At 51.7% G+C, this 16,745-nt stretch overlaps 1 protein-coding gene across 4 annotated transcripts; it reads left to right on the forward strand.

The window, feature by feature from the left end:
• The first annotated feature begins 30 nt into the window (after window positions 1–30).
• Window positions 31–14,801, forward strand: edc4 (enhancer of mRNA decapping 4). 4 transcript variants are annotated; one of them, XM_084672661.1, is made up of 29 exons: window positions 32–306; window positions 1,109–1,256; window positions 1,472–1,583; window positions 1,719–1,818; window positions 3,035–3,221; window positions 3,343–3,490; window positions 3,661–3,765; window positions 3,858–3,973; window positions 4,075–4,158; window positions 5,000–5,095; window positions 5,273–5,372; window positions 6,272–6,452; window positions 6,663–6,729; window positions 6,966–7,057; window positions 7,216–7,409; window positions 7,632–7,711; window positions 7,944–8,091; window positions 8,170–8,687; window positions 8,900–9,001; window positions 9,339–9,482; window positions 9,610–9,646; window positions 9,774–9,936; window positions 10,163–10,339; window positions 10,554–10,669; window positions 10,825–10,990; window positions 11,114–11,300; window positions 11,732–11,951; window positions 12,248–12,411; window positions 14,085–14,801. In XM_084672661.1, exons 1-29 carry the CDS (start codon window positions 219–221, stop codon window positions 14,266–14,268), a joined length of 4,224 nt encoding a protein of 1,407 aa, XP_084528787.1. In that variant the 5' UTR covers window positions 32–218; the 3' UTR covers window positions 14,269–14,801. The 4 variants fall into 4 exon arrangements, with proteins under 4 accessions (XP_084528789.1, XP_084528787.1, XP_084528788.1 ...); XM_084672662.1 differs by having other exon boundaries at window positions 3,858–3,967; XM_084672664.1 differs by lacking the exon at window positions 32–306 and adding an exon at window positions 533–832.
• Window positions 14,802–16,745: the final 1,944 nt, after the last annotated feature.

A 16,745-nucleotide genomic window follows, 5' to 3' on the forward strand; every position in this document is an offset into this window, starting at 1 on the left:
TACATCGACTGGTTTAGGATAGAGTCAAAGTTCAGTAGGAACTGTTGACAGCATTTTCTGTTTCCGTTTGACGTTGTGGACTACAATGCGTGAACACGCACAGCGGAAGTTTAGACGGTTTGCTACTAGCTTGGAGGCAAACGAAGCAAGCACTGACATAAAATTAAAAAAAACATTTGGCTGCCCTCTCAAATCCCAATTCCCCCTTTCCCTGACACATGGCTTCCAATTCTAATATAGATATTGAGGGTGCCACCCAGCACCTTCGAGATATCTTAAAACTGGACCGACCCGGGAACAGCGCCGGTAAGTTCACCGGGAATGAAAGGAGACCAGTGAGGTGCATTAGGCCGCATGAACAGACTAGAAAGCTAACAAGCTAGTCTGGGATAAAGCGTTGCAATAGCTGGCTACCTAAATTGCTCTCACATTTTCGGCCGGGTTATCAAGCAATGTGCATGCTCACGTTACACCCAGGAATTTGTAAATTAAAGATTCGTTTAGCTAGCTAGCTGCATCGTTTAACATTGCTTGTTTTAGCGATCAAGTTTTTGGCGTTTTAGCCTGGCTGGGTCGCTAGTAGCAGAAAACTGCGCAATGATTTTACAGGCTCGCTGGAATAAAAAATCTGGAACGTTCGAATGTTGTAACAAACTTAACGTTAACTTTCGCCTCAGCTCCGCTTGTGCGAATTTTCCCGACTACAAATACAGATATTAAAGATATGCATGGCTGAGTAGAAAAAAAAGTTAATCGTCGCCATTGTTAAGTTAAATCCATCTAACACACTCGGCCTCTCCCTTCTAAGCTAAATAACGACGATACAAAATTGGTGAGCCAACCAGTTTAGCTACTTATTACTAGTAAGTGATGGTAGCTTGGTAGCTAATTAATTGTCAGTGGAAATTGTTTGCCTGGCTGGCTCACGTCAATGTAGCATGAGCAAACGCCACCTCAACAACATAAAGGAAACTTAGTCGTTGTGCTTGTCCTTTTTGTTTCGTTTTGTCTGGGGATCCGTCTATCTAACGTTTTCTTTCCGTGTTCCGTGTAATTAGCAAGGCGCCGTTTCTACAAAGTTTTCTCCTAACCGTCTTTTATCAAGCAGATTCGTCATCCAGTGACAACCAAAGGAAACCATCGTTCAATGGTGAACTGAACGGTCTTCTGGGAGCCGATCTCCTTGGAGCGGGAGAGCGCTCAGCCATGGCGGAGAAGGAAGGGCCTGCAGAAAGCCCCCAAGAAGCCCAGATAATGTGAGTGTCCGCCAGTATAACATCAGTCAAGTTTGTTGACGCTTTGTTTTTTGTGTTTTTTTTTCTCCATAAAAAAAAAAAAAATCGCGGACGAAGCGTGCACCCACTTACCAGTATAAAAAGTGCTTGTTTACCTGATTGTAGAGCGTAGTGGGACTGGACACCGGAATCCTGATGTCTGAAGCAGCCATTGTTTTGTCTGTTGTGCCCCCCAGCTGCTTGTCTGGAGATGATGGCTCCACCTGTATTGCCATCACGTCCAATAATGTGGAGATTGTGGCCAGTAGAGACTCCAGTATTGACAGCAAAGCCCGTGGCAGCAACAAGGTAACTCTTACCACCACCACACACAGACACACACACACTTAAACACACTCTTTCCACACAGTCAGACATTGTGTGGTAAGCTGGTGTTTCCTACTTTTGTGTTTTAGTCTCTGATGGTCTTCTCCTTTCCCTCAGGTGAAGATCCAGCCTGTTGCCAAGTACGACTGGGAACACAAGTATTACTATGGCAACCTGATTGCTGTGTCCAATTCCTTCCTGGCGTACGCCATTAGAGGTGAGTGTACTGATTGATCATGTGGTTCCTCTATCAGTCATTTCACTGGCTGCTGTTGTATGTCGCCGCTGTGCGTTTGCATGTCAGCCATGTTGGAACGGTCGCAATCACGAGGAAGAGTGTATTGAGTGATGCAGGCTTCTCTATAAAATCTAACTGCATTTCATGGAATCTGGTTTGTCATGAATGCGAGAGATTTAACTTGAGACTGGTTAATTATTGAAATCTAAATTGAGTGACTGGTTGCCAATATCATTTTCAATTTCTCACGTTTACACCAAACCAGTCTGAGTTTGGCGAGTTTCAGTAGATTTTCATACAAAATCTTTATCTCTTAGTACACACCTCATATTGTGTACCAGCAGATCTGGATCGTGCCAATATGGTGGATACAGCCACACGTCAAAATGCACCATCTACCTTTCTATATCCATGGTTTCCCCCGTTTATAATGATTTCCATTTGACTCTTAAGAAGGGATAATGCACATGAGTTAACATGAGCACTTGAGTCTGTCACGTCAATGTTCCCCTCTATGACGCAGTGCTCCAAGGCATCAGGCTCATCCTCACGCTGCCAGAGCGGCACTAACAGGAGGATGATGGAACGATGTCTGGGACAACAACAACATCTAGGAGAGGCAGAGGCAGTGCAGAGAGGCATAGGCGGTGCAGAGAGGCATAGGCGGTGCAGAGAGGCATAGGCGGTGCAGAGAGGCAGAGGCGGTGTTGTTGTGGGAGTCAGTACAGGCCATGATATCACCGGGCAGGAATGGCTTCTATAACAGCCAGTGATAGAGCCACATACCAGAGCAGGGCAGGCTTTACTTGGCGTGTGTTATGTTATGTTGAGATCTCTGTATAAACAACACTTTATTTCCCCCCCTTTCCTAGTATAAACAAGTAAACCATATGCTCTAGAAGTGTGAAGAAAGCAAATACTAAAGGTTCTCAGGGTTTGGGTTAGCCCTTGACTCTTAACCCTATCGGCATATATACACTAAGGCCCAATTTCCCAGACATGGGTTAAGCCTAGTCCTAAAGTAAGAGAAATTCCACAAAGATCTCCATTGACAAAGTTCTTTGTCTCGGACTAGGTTTAATCCATGTCTGTAAAATTGGACCTTGCTTTGTATATCTATAAAAAGATGAATATAGTGTAAATACACCTGACCCTGTCCTTGCCGAGTGTTGACTGTTCGTGTCCTGTGTGTCAGGAGCCAACAACCAGGCGATGATCCGGGTGTTGAGCCTGGGCTCTGCTGAGCGCTCCCTGCTGAAGGGCTTCACCGGGGCTGTCACTGACCTGGCCTTTGCTCACCTGGACTCAGCCCTGCTGGGCTGTGTGGACGAGGCTGGCAACCTGTTCGTCTGGCAGCTCACGTGCCACAACAACAAAATACTGTATCCTCTCTGTGTGTGTGTCTATTTGTGTCTGTCTGTCTGTCTGTATGTGTGTGTGTATGCTTGTCTGTGTGTCTGGGATGTCTCCTATGCCGTGAGGCCCTTAACTGTTCCTCCCCAGAGACCAGGTAGTGGTACACATCCGCCGCCCAGAGGACACGCCCTTGAACTCCACCAGGCGTCTGATCTGGTGCCCCTACATCCAGGAGGAGCAGGATGACAGCCCCGAGGACAGCAGCCAGACGCTGGCACTGCTGCACCAGGACAGGGTACACACACACACACACACCTGCACCATTACATGGTAGGACACACCTTTTACCTCTATCATCTCTCCGTGTTATCCTCCCGAATCACCTGTCGTTTTCTCCCTCTCTCTTTTTCACTCCCTCTCTTGTGCTCTCTCTCCCCCTCTCTTGCTCCTTCCCTCCCTCCGCAGGCGGAGGTGTGGGATCTGGATGTGCTCCGCAGTAACACCACCAGCTGGCCCGTGGATGCTGCTGACCTGAAGGATGGCCTCATCACCATCAAAGGACACACGGACGTAAGGGCCGCCGCATGGTCTCTCCTGTTTCTAAACCACGTCGAGATGCTGCCGGATGTTGATTGGCTCGTGTGTGTTTGTCTTTCTCTCAGCGAATCAGCGAAGGAGCCCTGTCTCCGGACGGAACGGTCCTGGCCACTGCCAGCCACGATGGATACGTCAAGTTCTGGCAGATCTACATCGAGGGCCAGGATCAGCCCAGGTCAATGTAACAAGACTTTTAATCTCCCTCCTTCTCCTCTGTCTCTCAAAGAATCCTCCTCCGTCCCTGTAGAGTGTGTGTTTATCGGCCTGTTCCTGTTCCTCCAGGTGTCTGCATGAGTGGCAGCCCCACGGAGGGAACCCCCTCTCCTGCCTGCTCTTCTGCGACAACCACAAGAAGCAGGACCCAGAGTACGTCCTCCCAGAGCAGCGCTGCTGCTGTTCCTCACGAGGCTTCGCTGAGGTGTCAGGCAGGACTGCTGTTCCTCACGAGGCTTCGCTGAGGTGTCAGGCAGGACTGCTGTTCCTCACGAGGCTTCGCTGAGTTGTCATGCAGGACTGCTGTTCCTCACGAGGCTTCGCTGAGTTGTCATGCAGGACTGCTGTCCCTCACGAGGCTTCGCTGAGGTGTCAGGCAGGACTGCTGTTCCTCACGAGGCTTCGCTGAGGTGTCAGGCAGGACTGCTGTTCCTCACGAGGCTTCGCTGAGTTGTCATGCAGGACTGCTGTTCCTCACGAGGCTTCGCTGAGTTGTCATGCAGGACTGCTGTCCCTCACGAGGCTTCGCTGAGGTGTCAGGCAGGACTGCTGTTCCTCACGAGGCTTCGCTGAGGTGTCAGGCAGGACTGCTGTTCCTCACGAGGCTTCGCTGAGGTGTCAGGCAGGACTGCTGTTCCTCACGAGGCTTCGCTGAGTTGTCATGCAGGACTGCTGTCCCTCACGAGGCTTCGCTGAGGTGTCAGGCAGGACTGCTGTTCCTCACGAGGCTTTGCTGAGTTGTCATGCAGGACTGCTGTCCCTCACGAGGCTTCGCTGAGGTGTCAGGCAGGACTGCTGTTCCTCACGAGGCTTCGCTGTGGTGTCATGCAGGACTGCTGTCCCTCACGAGGCTTCGCTGTGGTGTCAGGCAGGACTGCTGTTCCTCACGAGGCTTCGCTGAGGTGTCAGGCAGGACTGCTGTTCCTCACGGGGCTTCGCTGAGGTATCAGGCAGGACTGCTGTCATTCTCCCCTTTTCTTCTTCTGTCCTGCAGTGTGCCCTTCTGGCGCTTCCTGATCACTGGAGCGGAGCAGAACCAGGAGCTGAAGATGTGGTGCACCGTGTCCTGGACCTGCCTGCAGACCATCAGGTCTCTGTTCTACAATGCTCCTGTAGAACCCTTTTTATTGTTGGTTTCTGACAGAACTAGTCCAAAAAGTTATATTCAAGAACTCCGGTCAATCGTTTTTTTTTCTGGAACCTTGTCCAGGACCACTGTGGGAACTCCAGCCCTTTAAAAAAAAATCTGAACTCTTCCGTGTTCCAGGTTCTCCCCTGACCCGTTCAACTCCTCGGTGCGGCCCAGCCTGAAGGCTAGTCTGGACCTGTCGGCAGAGTGCCTCATCCTGACTGACGTACAGAGGAAGGTGAGGCCTGCTGTCACCTCCAAACCTCTCGCCCTGACCTGATGGAACCCCATCTGTCTGGCTGGACTTGTTTACAAGTCTTGGATGTCATGGTGTGGCTTAAACCTGATTGACGGATTAAGCAGTTTCGCTTTAAAGAGAGATTTTTGAGGGTATTTTCCATGCTTTGTTAGACAGATTATAAGTGAAGTGTGACAGGAAAGGCAGGCAGGTAGAGAGGGGGGAAGACGTGCAGCAAAGGGCCAAGACCGGATTTGATTCCCAGTTCGCTGCGATAAAGCCTTGGTCTGCATGGAGCTACCGGGGCTCCTTGATTGAGCAGTGTTGTACAGCCAGTGTTGTGCTTTGTATGATGAAGTTAACCCTGTGTGCTGGTCCCAGGTGCTGTGACTGTGTTAACCCTGTGTGCTGGTCCCGGGTGCTGTGACTGTGTTAACCCTGAGTGCTGGTCCCGGGTGCTGTGACTGTGTTAACCCTGTGTGCTGGTCCCGGGTGCTGTGACTGTGTTAACCCTGTGTGCTGGTCCCGGGTGCTGTGACTGTGTTAACCCTGTGTGCTGGTCCCGGGTGCTGTGACTGTGTTAACCCTTTGTGCTGGTCCCGGGTACTGTGACTGTGTTAACCCTTTGTGCTGGTCCCGGGTGTTGTGACTGTGTTAACCCTTTGTGCTGGTCCCGGGTGCTGTGACTGTGTTAACCCTGTGTGCTGGTCCCGGGTGCTGTGACTGTGTTAACCCTGTGTGCTGGTCCCGGGTGCTGTGACTGTGTTAACCCTGTGTGCTGGTCCCGGGTGCTGTGACTGTGTTAACCCTGTGTGCTGGTCCCGGGTGCTGTGACTGTGTTAACCCTGTGTGCTGGTCCCGGGTGCTGTGACTGTGTTAACCCTGTGTGCTGGTCCCAGGTGCTGTACGTGATGGAGCTGCTCCAGGACCAGGAGCGAGGCAGAGCCAGCTTCACGGCCGTGTCTGAGTTCCTGCTCACTCACCCCGTCCTCAGCTTCGGGGTCCAGGAAGTGTCTCACTCCCGCCTGCGGCACACCGAGGTGCTGCCCCCCGTGGAGGAGAGCGAGAGCATGAGCACAGGTACCCTACCCTCCCTACTTCTCACCACCGTCCCCAAACTCCTTCCTAACACCCCCCCCCCCCACCACCCCAAACTGTATAAGTGCGCGGTCCCTATATCATCTTTACCATTTAAGCTGAGCTGACCGATAGGCATAATGTGCAATACAATGTCCTCAATGATGATTCATGTCCTTTACCGTGTGTGTGTGTGTGTGTGTTCTGCTCCAGAGGGCACCCAGGGACCCCTGGAGTCTAAATCAGGAATCCAGATCAAGCTCTACTGTGTCCACACCAAGTGAGTTTTCGCAGCTAGCAACAAGGACTTCCTGGATGCTAACAGGGTTTAAGGGCGCTTTCTTTATAGTCTTGTAATGTTATACACATTCTATACTATACATAACTATACATCTATAATGTTATGTATACACATCCTATATGGGTGTGTTTTCCCTGTGTTCTGGTAGTGGTGGGGGGTAGGGAGGTGGAGGTGTGTGTGTGTGTGGCACAGGTCTGATGTTGTGGTGTCTTCAGGTCTCTGCAGGATGTTCAGATCTGGTTCCAGCCCAACCTGGGCTCTGGCTCCACACTCTTCCTGCCTCACTCAGACTCCCACCACGCGTTTGGTGAGTGTCTGTCTCGCTCACTTCCTGTGTGTTTGGTTTGTGTGTGTGTGTGTGTGTGAGGTAACCGTGTGTGTGTGTTGGGAAATTGTTTTTATCTGTCTTAAGTTCCATCATATGTTGTGTGTGTGTGTGTGTTAACCCTCCTGTGTGTCCCCCAGGTTTCTCTGACCCCCTGACAGACCTGAGTGTGGAGGCCATGAGCTCCGACAGAGACTCGGGAGGTTCCCATGGCGACCTGCCGAAGATCTCCTCACTTCCTGCTCCCGTGGACTTCCTGTCGCCAGGAGGCGGGGCCGGCGGCGCGATGCCCAAACTGATGACCCCCGACGCCTTCATGACCCCCAGCGCCTCGGTACATCCTCCCAGCTGTCCCTCCCCCATCCTCACCCCACCCTGTCTCTTACCCGTTTGTCAAGTCACAGCGAAAGAGATTTGTTTGTCAAATTCACGTTATAACACAGGTCATTCTGGGCAATGACTTTCTTAAGACAAGGCCACCCAACAGCCTCATAGCAGGCATAAAGTTACAACAACAGAATGTGGTTGGTTGGTTGACGTGTTTGTTTGTCTCCAGGTGCCAGCGTCGCCAGGCAGCAGTGCCAGCAGTCTGACTATCGTCACGGGGATGAGCAGCAACTCTGACACCCCTGTCAGGTAGGACACACACACACACACCTCCAGCCCCTTACAAGACTCGGGCTTGTCTGCAGGGAAGGCACTTTAGAGGGACACTTAGGAACCTCACTGGATGTTTTTATTTACCTTTTGTATGTGGATCTTGTCCTTTTTTTTTCTGCATCCTGATTCTTGAATCTTTGCCATGACGAGCCATCTACTGTGCCTGTTTGTGCTGACGTGGATAACCAGTGTTTGTGTGCGTGTGCAGGGTTGTGGAGGACCTGACCCAGAGTCCTGGCAGTAACAAGGTGTGTGTGGAGAGCAGCAGCAGCAGCAGCAGTCTGACCCTCAGTGCTTCAACCAGCAGCCCCAGAGCCAGCTGCTCCCTGCTGCTGACTGGCCTGGACAACCTGCACGTATGTACGCACCACACACACGCACGCACACACACCACCAGGTTTCAGTCTAACTCTTCTCCCCTCTCCCCCCCCCAGTCTGTGACCCCCCCCATCGCCTCTCTGTCCCTGGACCCCCCCCAGGGCCTGGCCTCCCCCCCCCTCCCCCCGCAGGCCTCGCCCACCCGTGCCCGCTCCCCCGACGTCATCTCCTCTGCCTCCACCGCCCTGTCCCAGGACATCCCCGAGATCGCGTCCCAGACGCTGCAGCGCTCCCTGGCTGCGGGCACGCCCGAGGCCCTGCCCAGCCTCCACAGCATGGCCGATAGCATGGCCTCGGCCGCCTCCGCCCTCCACCTGCTGTCCTCCTCCCCGCGGGGCCGCGCCCCTGCCGACCACGCCCTGCTGCCCCCGGAGCTGGGCGGGGCCGGGGAGGTGGAGCCCAGGCTGAGCCACACCCCTTCCCTGCTGGAGAACGCCCTGTCGCAGGAGGGCGGGGCGGCCGGTGGTGGGGCTGGGGTGGGGGATGGGAATGGAAGCCACGCCCCCTGGCCGGCCGCCCCCGACATCACCAGGGAGACGCGGAACAGTCTGAGAGACAACGGCTTGGGAGACTGGTGAGTCTCTCTACGGTTCTTTCTCTTTTGTCTCTCTTTCTCTGTCTCTTGTCTCTCTCTCTCCCTCCTTCTGAAAGACTCACACATGCACCTCCTTAAGAGATTGCACACGCTTGTTCACAGCCCTAGAGAGATGCACAGACGTACACTTACCTACAGCAGGACGAAACACACACACGCGGTGTCCGTGCTGACTGTGTGTGTTCCCTTAGCTCCAGGGAAGATCTGAAGGACAGGCACGTGTCATCTCCGTACCACCGGCGCTCCTACCAGCTCACACAGAACGACAGCCAGGACGCCAGCGCTGAGCAGAGGTACCTCACACACACAACCTCACACAACAACACGTACACAATCACACAACCACACACACACAACCAGACACACACACACTCTCTTACAACCACACATAAAACACACCCACACTTAAAACCAAACACACACACACACATACTCTTAGAACCACACACACACACTCTTAGAACCACACACACACACTCTTTGAACCACACACATACTCTTACAACTACATACGCAAACACTCTTACAAACACACAAGCACATTTAAACACACTCAGAGACGCGCACTCAAATACAAGCAGTCCACCATTCGATTCACGGCACAAACACTGATCTGTGTGTGTGTCCCAGTGACCATGACGACGAGGTGGCCAGCCTGGCGTCGTCCTCGGGGAACTGTGGCGCTCGCTCGTCTCACAGACTTCCTGTGAAGGACTGGAAGACCTCCCCTCGCAGCTCACCCAAGCTGAAGAGGAAGAACAAGAAGGACGAGGGGTGGGTGGAGGGTCAGGGAGGAGTTCTGGGGGGGGGGGGGGGGGTCGTGTGGGTGGGGTCGAGGGTCAGGGGAACGGGAAGTGGTCTCGGTGTTGGTCGTGTGATGACTGTTGTCTTCTGTCCTCAGGGAGGTGTGCCAGTCCAGACAACTGGACCACCATCAGGTAGGGATGGCTGTGTGTGTGTGTGTGTGTGTGTGCTCATCTCCCCCACAGCCCTCATGGAGATGGCTATGCTCATGTGCTACTAACAAGTGTCTACCTTCCCCTTTCTCCGCCCCCCCCCCCCCAGGTGCTGGGTGGAGAGCTGCAGGAGGAGCTGCTGTTGCTGCTGCGCGGCCAGCAGAGGGAGCTAGCCGAGCTGCGTCTGGAGCTGCAGAGGCTGTCGGGTCACATGGAGAACAGCGTCGCCTCCCACGTGGACCACGCCCTGGCCAGCCAGCAGGAGCACCAGCGTATCCTCACCTGCTAGCCGCGCTAACAGCTAACGCACTCACACTCTCATCTACTGCTCATCGAGCACACCTGTTTCTCATGATTAGCTGGTGGGTCAGGTCACTAGTGTCGATCAGATGAAATGAGTGTGGCTCTGCAGGAACAGGGTTGGAGAGCTGACACACCTGCCCCTAGCTATACCCTGACCCAGCCGCTCTCGGTGTGACCCTTAACCTTTGACCCCAGAGCGAAGGCTGGAGCGCGTGGTGTTGGAGAACCAGAGCCGTAACCAGCAGCTTGAGGAGCAGCTGTCTCAGCAGCTAGCCCTCTCCCTGTCCTCCTCCTTCTCCTCCCTCTCCTCCTCCCTCTCCTCCCGCCTGGACAAGACCATCCGTGACGAGATGAGGAAGACCGTCCCTCAGAGTACGACTGCTTCCTGTCTGGCTAGCCTTTAACATGTTGGCGTGCATGCTGTCTAATCTATCAGATGTGATGATTTACTCTCTTTTATTTTTTATTTTTATGATCTTTCCTTTCTCTACCAACCCTCACTCCTTCTCTTCGCCAACACCTTTCTCCTCCATCTCCATTTCCCCCTCCTCCTCTCCTCCCTTCCACCTCTGCTCTCCTCCTGCAGCCATCTCTAAGAGTCTGGAGCCAGTAACCGGTCAGCTCAGTAGCACCATAGCAGCCAAGTTGACCGCTGTGGAAGGAGCACTCAAGGACAACGTTAGCAAGGTGGTCAAGTCTAAGGTGGGCCGGCCGAACGATGGCACATAAACACGTGTGTGTGTGTGTATATATATATATATATATATACACACACACACACACAGGGCTTTGAATACTTACCCGATCATGTAACGAATGTCACAGACAGTCACGTGAAGTATCCTCCCCCTTTCCAGAACACAACAGATGCGATTGGCCGGGCAGCAGCAGAAGCCATGCAGGGCCCCATCCAGGCGGCCTATAAGGATGCTTTCCAGAGCATTGTACTTCCTGTGTTTGAGAAGGGCTGCCAGTCCATGTTCCAGCAGATCAACGACAGCTTCAAACAGGGAACACATGAATGTAAGACGGCTGAACAGGGCATGTTTGGCATCCAGGAGTGTGTGTTTGTCCTACTGACACGTGTGTATTACTGACCCCTGTGTGTGTGTGTGTGTGTGTGTGCGCACACCTGCTGTTCTACAGACATCCAGCAGCTGGAGAACCACGTTAAAAACAGGAAGTTGCGGGAGCAGGATGCGCGGGACCCTCTGATTGGTCAGCTGCAGCAGATGCTCGACGCCTTCCAGAAGTCGACAGACCAGCTGGCCAATACAGTGACGGCTAACGTCCGCTCTGAGGTCCAGCATCAGCTGCACATGAGCGTGGGAAAGTATGTTGTTTTTGTGTGTGTGTGTGTATATTATTTGGGGGGGTCAATCAGAATGATCAGGGTTTGTGTGTGTGTGTGTGTGTGTGTGTGTGTCTGGGGGTGGTGCAGAAACAGTCTAATCCAGAGCTTAATATCCAACATGAATTCTATCGAACCCTTCAGTTAATATCGGATGCCTCTGGAGGTATAGATCTGTTTAGAGTAGGGATTCGGAAAGAAAAACAAAGGCTTCTGTCTAAAAGCAAATAACTAATGTCCTTCTGATTTTGCTGCTCTTTAAAGTTGTCTTCTGCGGTTAGTGAAACCACCAGCCCATCGTTTGTTTCAGGCTTTGTCCTGTTCAGTTAAGTTTTGCTGATGTGCTTGTGAGGTTAGTTCATCGGATCCTTCTTTTCTTTCCTCCATCCGGTTCTCCTGCTTCTCCTCCCCAGCTTGCAGGAGTCTATCCTGACCCAGGTGCAGCGCATCGTGAAGGGCGAGGTGGGGCAGGCCATGAAGGAGCAGCAGGCTGTGGTCACCTCGTCCATCATGCAGGCCATGAGGTCTGCTGCAGGGACGCCAGTCCCCTCTGCTCACCTGGACTACCAGACCCAGCAGGCTGCAGTCCTCCAGCTGCTGCAGCAGGGCCAGCTCAACCAGGCCTTCCAGCAGGTACACACACACCTTAATACCTCATACACATACCTTAATACCTCATACACATACCTTAATACCTCACACACACACCTTAATACCTCACACACACACCTTAATACCTCACACACACACACCTTAATGCCTCACACACACGCACACCTTAATACCTACACACACACACTGTCTCCTCAATAACACCTACACACACCCTCACCTCTTTCTCACACACACACACCCTCTCCTCAATACCTCACAGACACCAACACACACTGACTGGTTCATGTGCGGTGACCCCCCCCCCCCCTCCCCAGGCTCTGTCAGCCACAGACCTGAACCTGGTCCTGTACGTGTGTGAGACCATCGACAGCCAGCAGGTGTTCGGCCAGGAACCTTGTCCCCTCATCCAGCCGGTCCTGCTGTCCCTGATACAGCAGCTGTCCTCCAACCTGGCAACCCGCACAGAGCTCAAGATCAGGTAAACACCCGCACACGCACCCTGGAATACACACGTACGTAGGTACACTTACTCCTTGTCCGTCATTGTGATTGAAAGGATCGTAAGAGATTCCATCTTGTTCTTTTTGTAAGACATTTAATAGCATTAACTTTTCATTCATGAATATACAGAACAAGCTTGTAGATGATGCATTTATCAGCACCTGGAGAGACCTGAGACCCCAGCCATACTGCCACTTATCATGTCAGCACCACAAAGATTCATATTTCCCCACAGTGACAGCAGAGGCCACTAAAAACACTGCAGCCATCGTGCCTAAACAGGCGTTCATGAACCATGCAATTAAAAAGAGTTAAACAATTAGAATTATAAAATGAACACATTAAAAGATAGGAACTGAATTGAACTTTACTGCTGGTCTACATAGACTCAAACTAGTGTGTTAAACTCAGAACAGCAAAATGTCATAGCAGCTATGTAGGAATATAGCCTCCCAGCATGACGGCTCAGCTAAAGACAGCTAGACAGTGAGTGTGAATAACCTTACTGTAAATCACCCTCTGTGCCCTAATCTGTCAACATGACGGACAGCCTTCAGATTGTAATGAAGGAAAAATCTTCAATTAACACGACCTCTGGAAGCCCGCCCATCTCTGGTCCTCCTGGTCGCAGACGTCACCACAGCCTCCATCATCAGCGACCTGTGTGCTTTCACTGTCCCCAGCGTCACACTAAACTGTGTTAGGCAGTTTGTCAAGCAGCTGTGATGCCCTGGCGGTCCACGTGGTGGGGGAGAGCATGAGGTGGGGGGGGGGGGGGGGGGGTGAGGAAGAGATGTGAATAGTGTGAGAATGTCCTCTCCTGCCTTTTTTTTTTCTTTACTGCCCTGAACGCCGGCACTCCAGCCCAGCTCCCTCTCTCTGCTGCTGACGGCCGAACAGCTGCCGCTCCGGCCCATCTGCTGGGATCTGGGCCCGCCGCCTGCAGCGGAGACCACACAGCGAGCAGGGGAGCGGTTGGGCGGGGTAAAAAGGCCCAGGACTGCGCTTTGAACCGAGTCTCTCACGCAGTATCTCTTTGCAGGGGTGCTTATGACATGGCAGGAAGGATCCGCACTCATATTGATTTAGCAGCTACTCTGTTTGGGCCAACCCCCCCCACACCCCTCCTCTCTCTCTGTCTGGAAAGGGCATAGCTGCTTTGTGGTGGGGGAGACCTGATAGGGCAGAACTGGAGAGGATGGGGGCTGAAATAGAAGTAAAAAGAGAAGGCGGGGGTAGAGGGGGCAGGATGGATGGATATGATAGGGGGCTGTTAAGAGAGGAGAGCCATGCAATAGAACGGCTATTAGTGATTGGCCGCTGGCCAGGTGAGCTGAGATGATGATTGGCTGTTGGCCAGTTTAGCTAAAGAGCTTGTTTTTGGGCCCCAGAGGAAGAGAACTGGACAGAGCATGCTCGGCTCCACTGCCCTGGTCGCCAGGGCAATACCAGGGCTTGGAGTGTGTGGGTGACGCTGGATGGTAGAGGTGCCCCAGAAACACGTCCCCAGATGTCCCAAGAAATGCGTAACAGGACTTTTGAGACCTCTAGGCTCCATCTGGGCCGGGTGATTGGAGTACTTGGAAATGGGTGTTCTCCATCTGTTCATGTGTTGACCCATCTGTCTGTCTGTCTGTCTCCATCTCCTAGCTACCTGGAGGATGCGGTGATGAACCTGGACCATGGAGACCCTGTCACCAGGGACCACATGAGCACTGTCCTCTCCCAGGTCCGCCAGAAGCTGTTCCAGTTCCTGCAGCAGGACCCCCACAGCGCCCTGGGCAAGCGTGCCCGGCGCCTCATGATGATGCTGCAGGGCCTCGTCAACCACTAGCTTATTCCTCTTGACTTTGGGCGTGGGATGATGATGACGTCGTCGGCGTCACTCCTGTCTCTCTCTCTCGCCCCCCACCACCAGTTCCACCCAGCGGGACCCGGCATTTACAACCGTTTTAGTTTTTGGGGGGACGTGGACGGTGGTTTTGGCCCTTCATGGACAACGTAGCCTGAAGGGCGTTTGTTTTGCGTTGGGGAGCATCTGGTTCAGCCTGGACTTTTTTCTTTCTTTTTTAAAATCCGTAGTCTCTTGCCGTTTTGTTTTGGTCGCCATGGAGGTCTCCGACTGGTTATCAAGCTTCGCCATGGTGACCGTGGGGCTATTAGAAAGCGCCAGAAAACAAGATGGCTGTCTGTGATTCAGCTATCTCGCCCCTTCAGGAACGTCTCCTTCTTACACACGCACTCATTCATATACATATATATATAAGCATATATATAGCTTTCGTTTCTACGATCTTGTATTCTTGTTTGAAAACTTTTTTGATGAAGAAGTAGAAAAGCTTCTAATAAATAAACTGATTCCTGTTATTGATGATTATGATCAGGTCATCTTAGTCCCCATGCAGTTCCTCTCCCAGTCATTAGGGGGCGGTAGAGGGCAGTTAAACTGATAAGTTCCTTCAATTTTTTCCCCCTGGCAGCTTTCCTTGTATCTGTCCAGGTCTTGACACCACAGCACAGGAATACTTCAGTTCATACATGTGCATCTGCGTTGGGAGTCTGATTGGCATGCTGTTACAGTCTCTGTACGGACTCCAGCCTTCACCGCCGGATCTCCTGAGGAATGTTCTCGTCCCAGGGCTCAGCTTCAGGCCAGAGGAACAAAGGTGGGGCTGGTTGGCAGGCAGGTTAGTTCATGGTTCAATTGATAAGGCTTGTAGGTCTCATCTAGCCCAGAGGTTGGAGTCAGTGCCTTATTGTTCTTCTGAAAGGTTGCTTGGTTTGTTGTCTTCCAGGTTGTCTGGTGTAGGAGTAGTGCCGTCAGATGTTGGTTAGGAACAGAGGTTCTGTTGTGCCAGAATAGGTGGCTTGTCTTCATTCGTTCTTTTTATACGTGGTTGGCAGCGTGTTTGACTACGTGAAGATCATCTTAGATGGCACATGGAATTGATTAAGGTGGCTTCAGGTTTGCCACCATGACTGGATTGGCTTAGACGGATCGGAGGAGCATGGACATTGGTCTAAAATTGTTTAGGGATCTACTAGAGCCCTCAAGTAGATCAGACCTGATTAGCCGAGAGCCGATCTCTGCTCGGCGTCACAGCTGGGGAGCGTGGATGGGGTCGATTATGGATCAGCATGGAGCTGCTGTTTGTTGATACCTTGGCTGGGCTCTGGCATTCATGCATGAGAAGGGGGTTCAGAATGAGGTGGACCAATATCTCTTAAGGTTACCCATACCACACTGATGGACCATCATCTTGTTTAGGTTAACTGAAGTGAATGGGAGAGACCATGGGTGAGTAGGTTATCAGGGTTTAGCACTCCAGAGGGAAGGCCGTAGCTTTGTGTGTGTGTGGGAAAATTCAGATCCTTGTTTTTCCTCAAACTGGCAACTTCTGGAGCCGTATGACTGGTGGTTGTAGCTGGATTCAACAGAGCCAGATTAGAGACTGGTTGAATTCTCCTGTTTCTCTCGTTAAGTTTATTATTTTTTTCTTTTTACTAATTTCATTCTTCCGGTTTGAGTCAAACAACCACAGACCATGGGTAGCTTGCGGATACGCTATACTACAGTTACACAGCATAACCTGTTTTCTTCTAGTTCTGAAAGATTGAGCTTCTGTTTTGTGTTTTGTTTCCTGTGCTTGGATTGTTATGTTGTACATTTTACAGAATTTCTTTTACCTTAACCGTTTTTGGAATAAAAAAAAAAAAAGACTTGTTCAATTCAGCACGTGTCTGTGTGTGGCTTGTTTTATAAGCGTGTGATGAGGACATGACTGGATGTTTTATGTCCATTCTCTCGTGGCCAGCGGGCTCCGTGGGTCTCCACCGTTGAGAGAAGAACCCGAGTGCACGTAATTACGCACGTGGGCGTGCACCAAACATAAGACGATGACCGCTTGTCAAGATAAAAGCCAACCGTCCTGTCAAGCGTCAACACATCAGAATAAAATGGATCCGAGACTCAGTCTTCACAACTTCGCTCAGATTTACCAGCAATTACATTTGCTGACGTTGCAAGACTGGTGGAGTAAAACTCTGTCACAAAAAAATAACAAATAAATCCACAACCGTTTCTTCCGTTAATTTCTTAAAGAAGATATGCAGCAGCAAAGAAAGAAGTGACTCATCTATATGTACACATTTTATATTGCTGCACACCAAATTACAGCTTCTTACTTTGAGAATTGAGTATGTAAATACGCTCTCAAACCGTATGTGTAGCATCTGCCTTCCGCAGCGTCAAACTGACATTTCTCCATTGAAAGTGATCGGGTGGACAATAATGGGACCCCTGGCTAACTC

The sequence above is a fragment of the Hypomesus nipponensis genome, chromosome 14, assembly GCF_054491055.1.
Source record: "Hypomesus nipponensis isolate SF chromosome 14, ASM5449105v1, whole genome shotgun sequence".
Lineage (NCBI taxonomy): Eukaryota > Metazoa > Chordata > Actinopteri > Osmeriformes > Osmeridae > Hypomesus > Hypomesus nipponensis.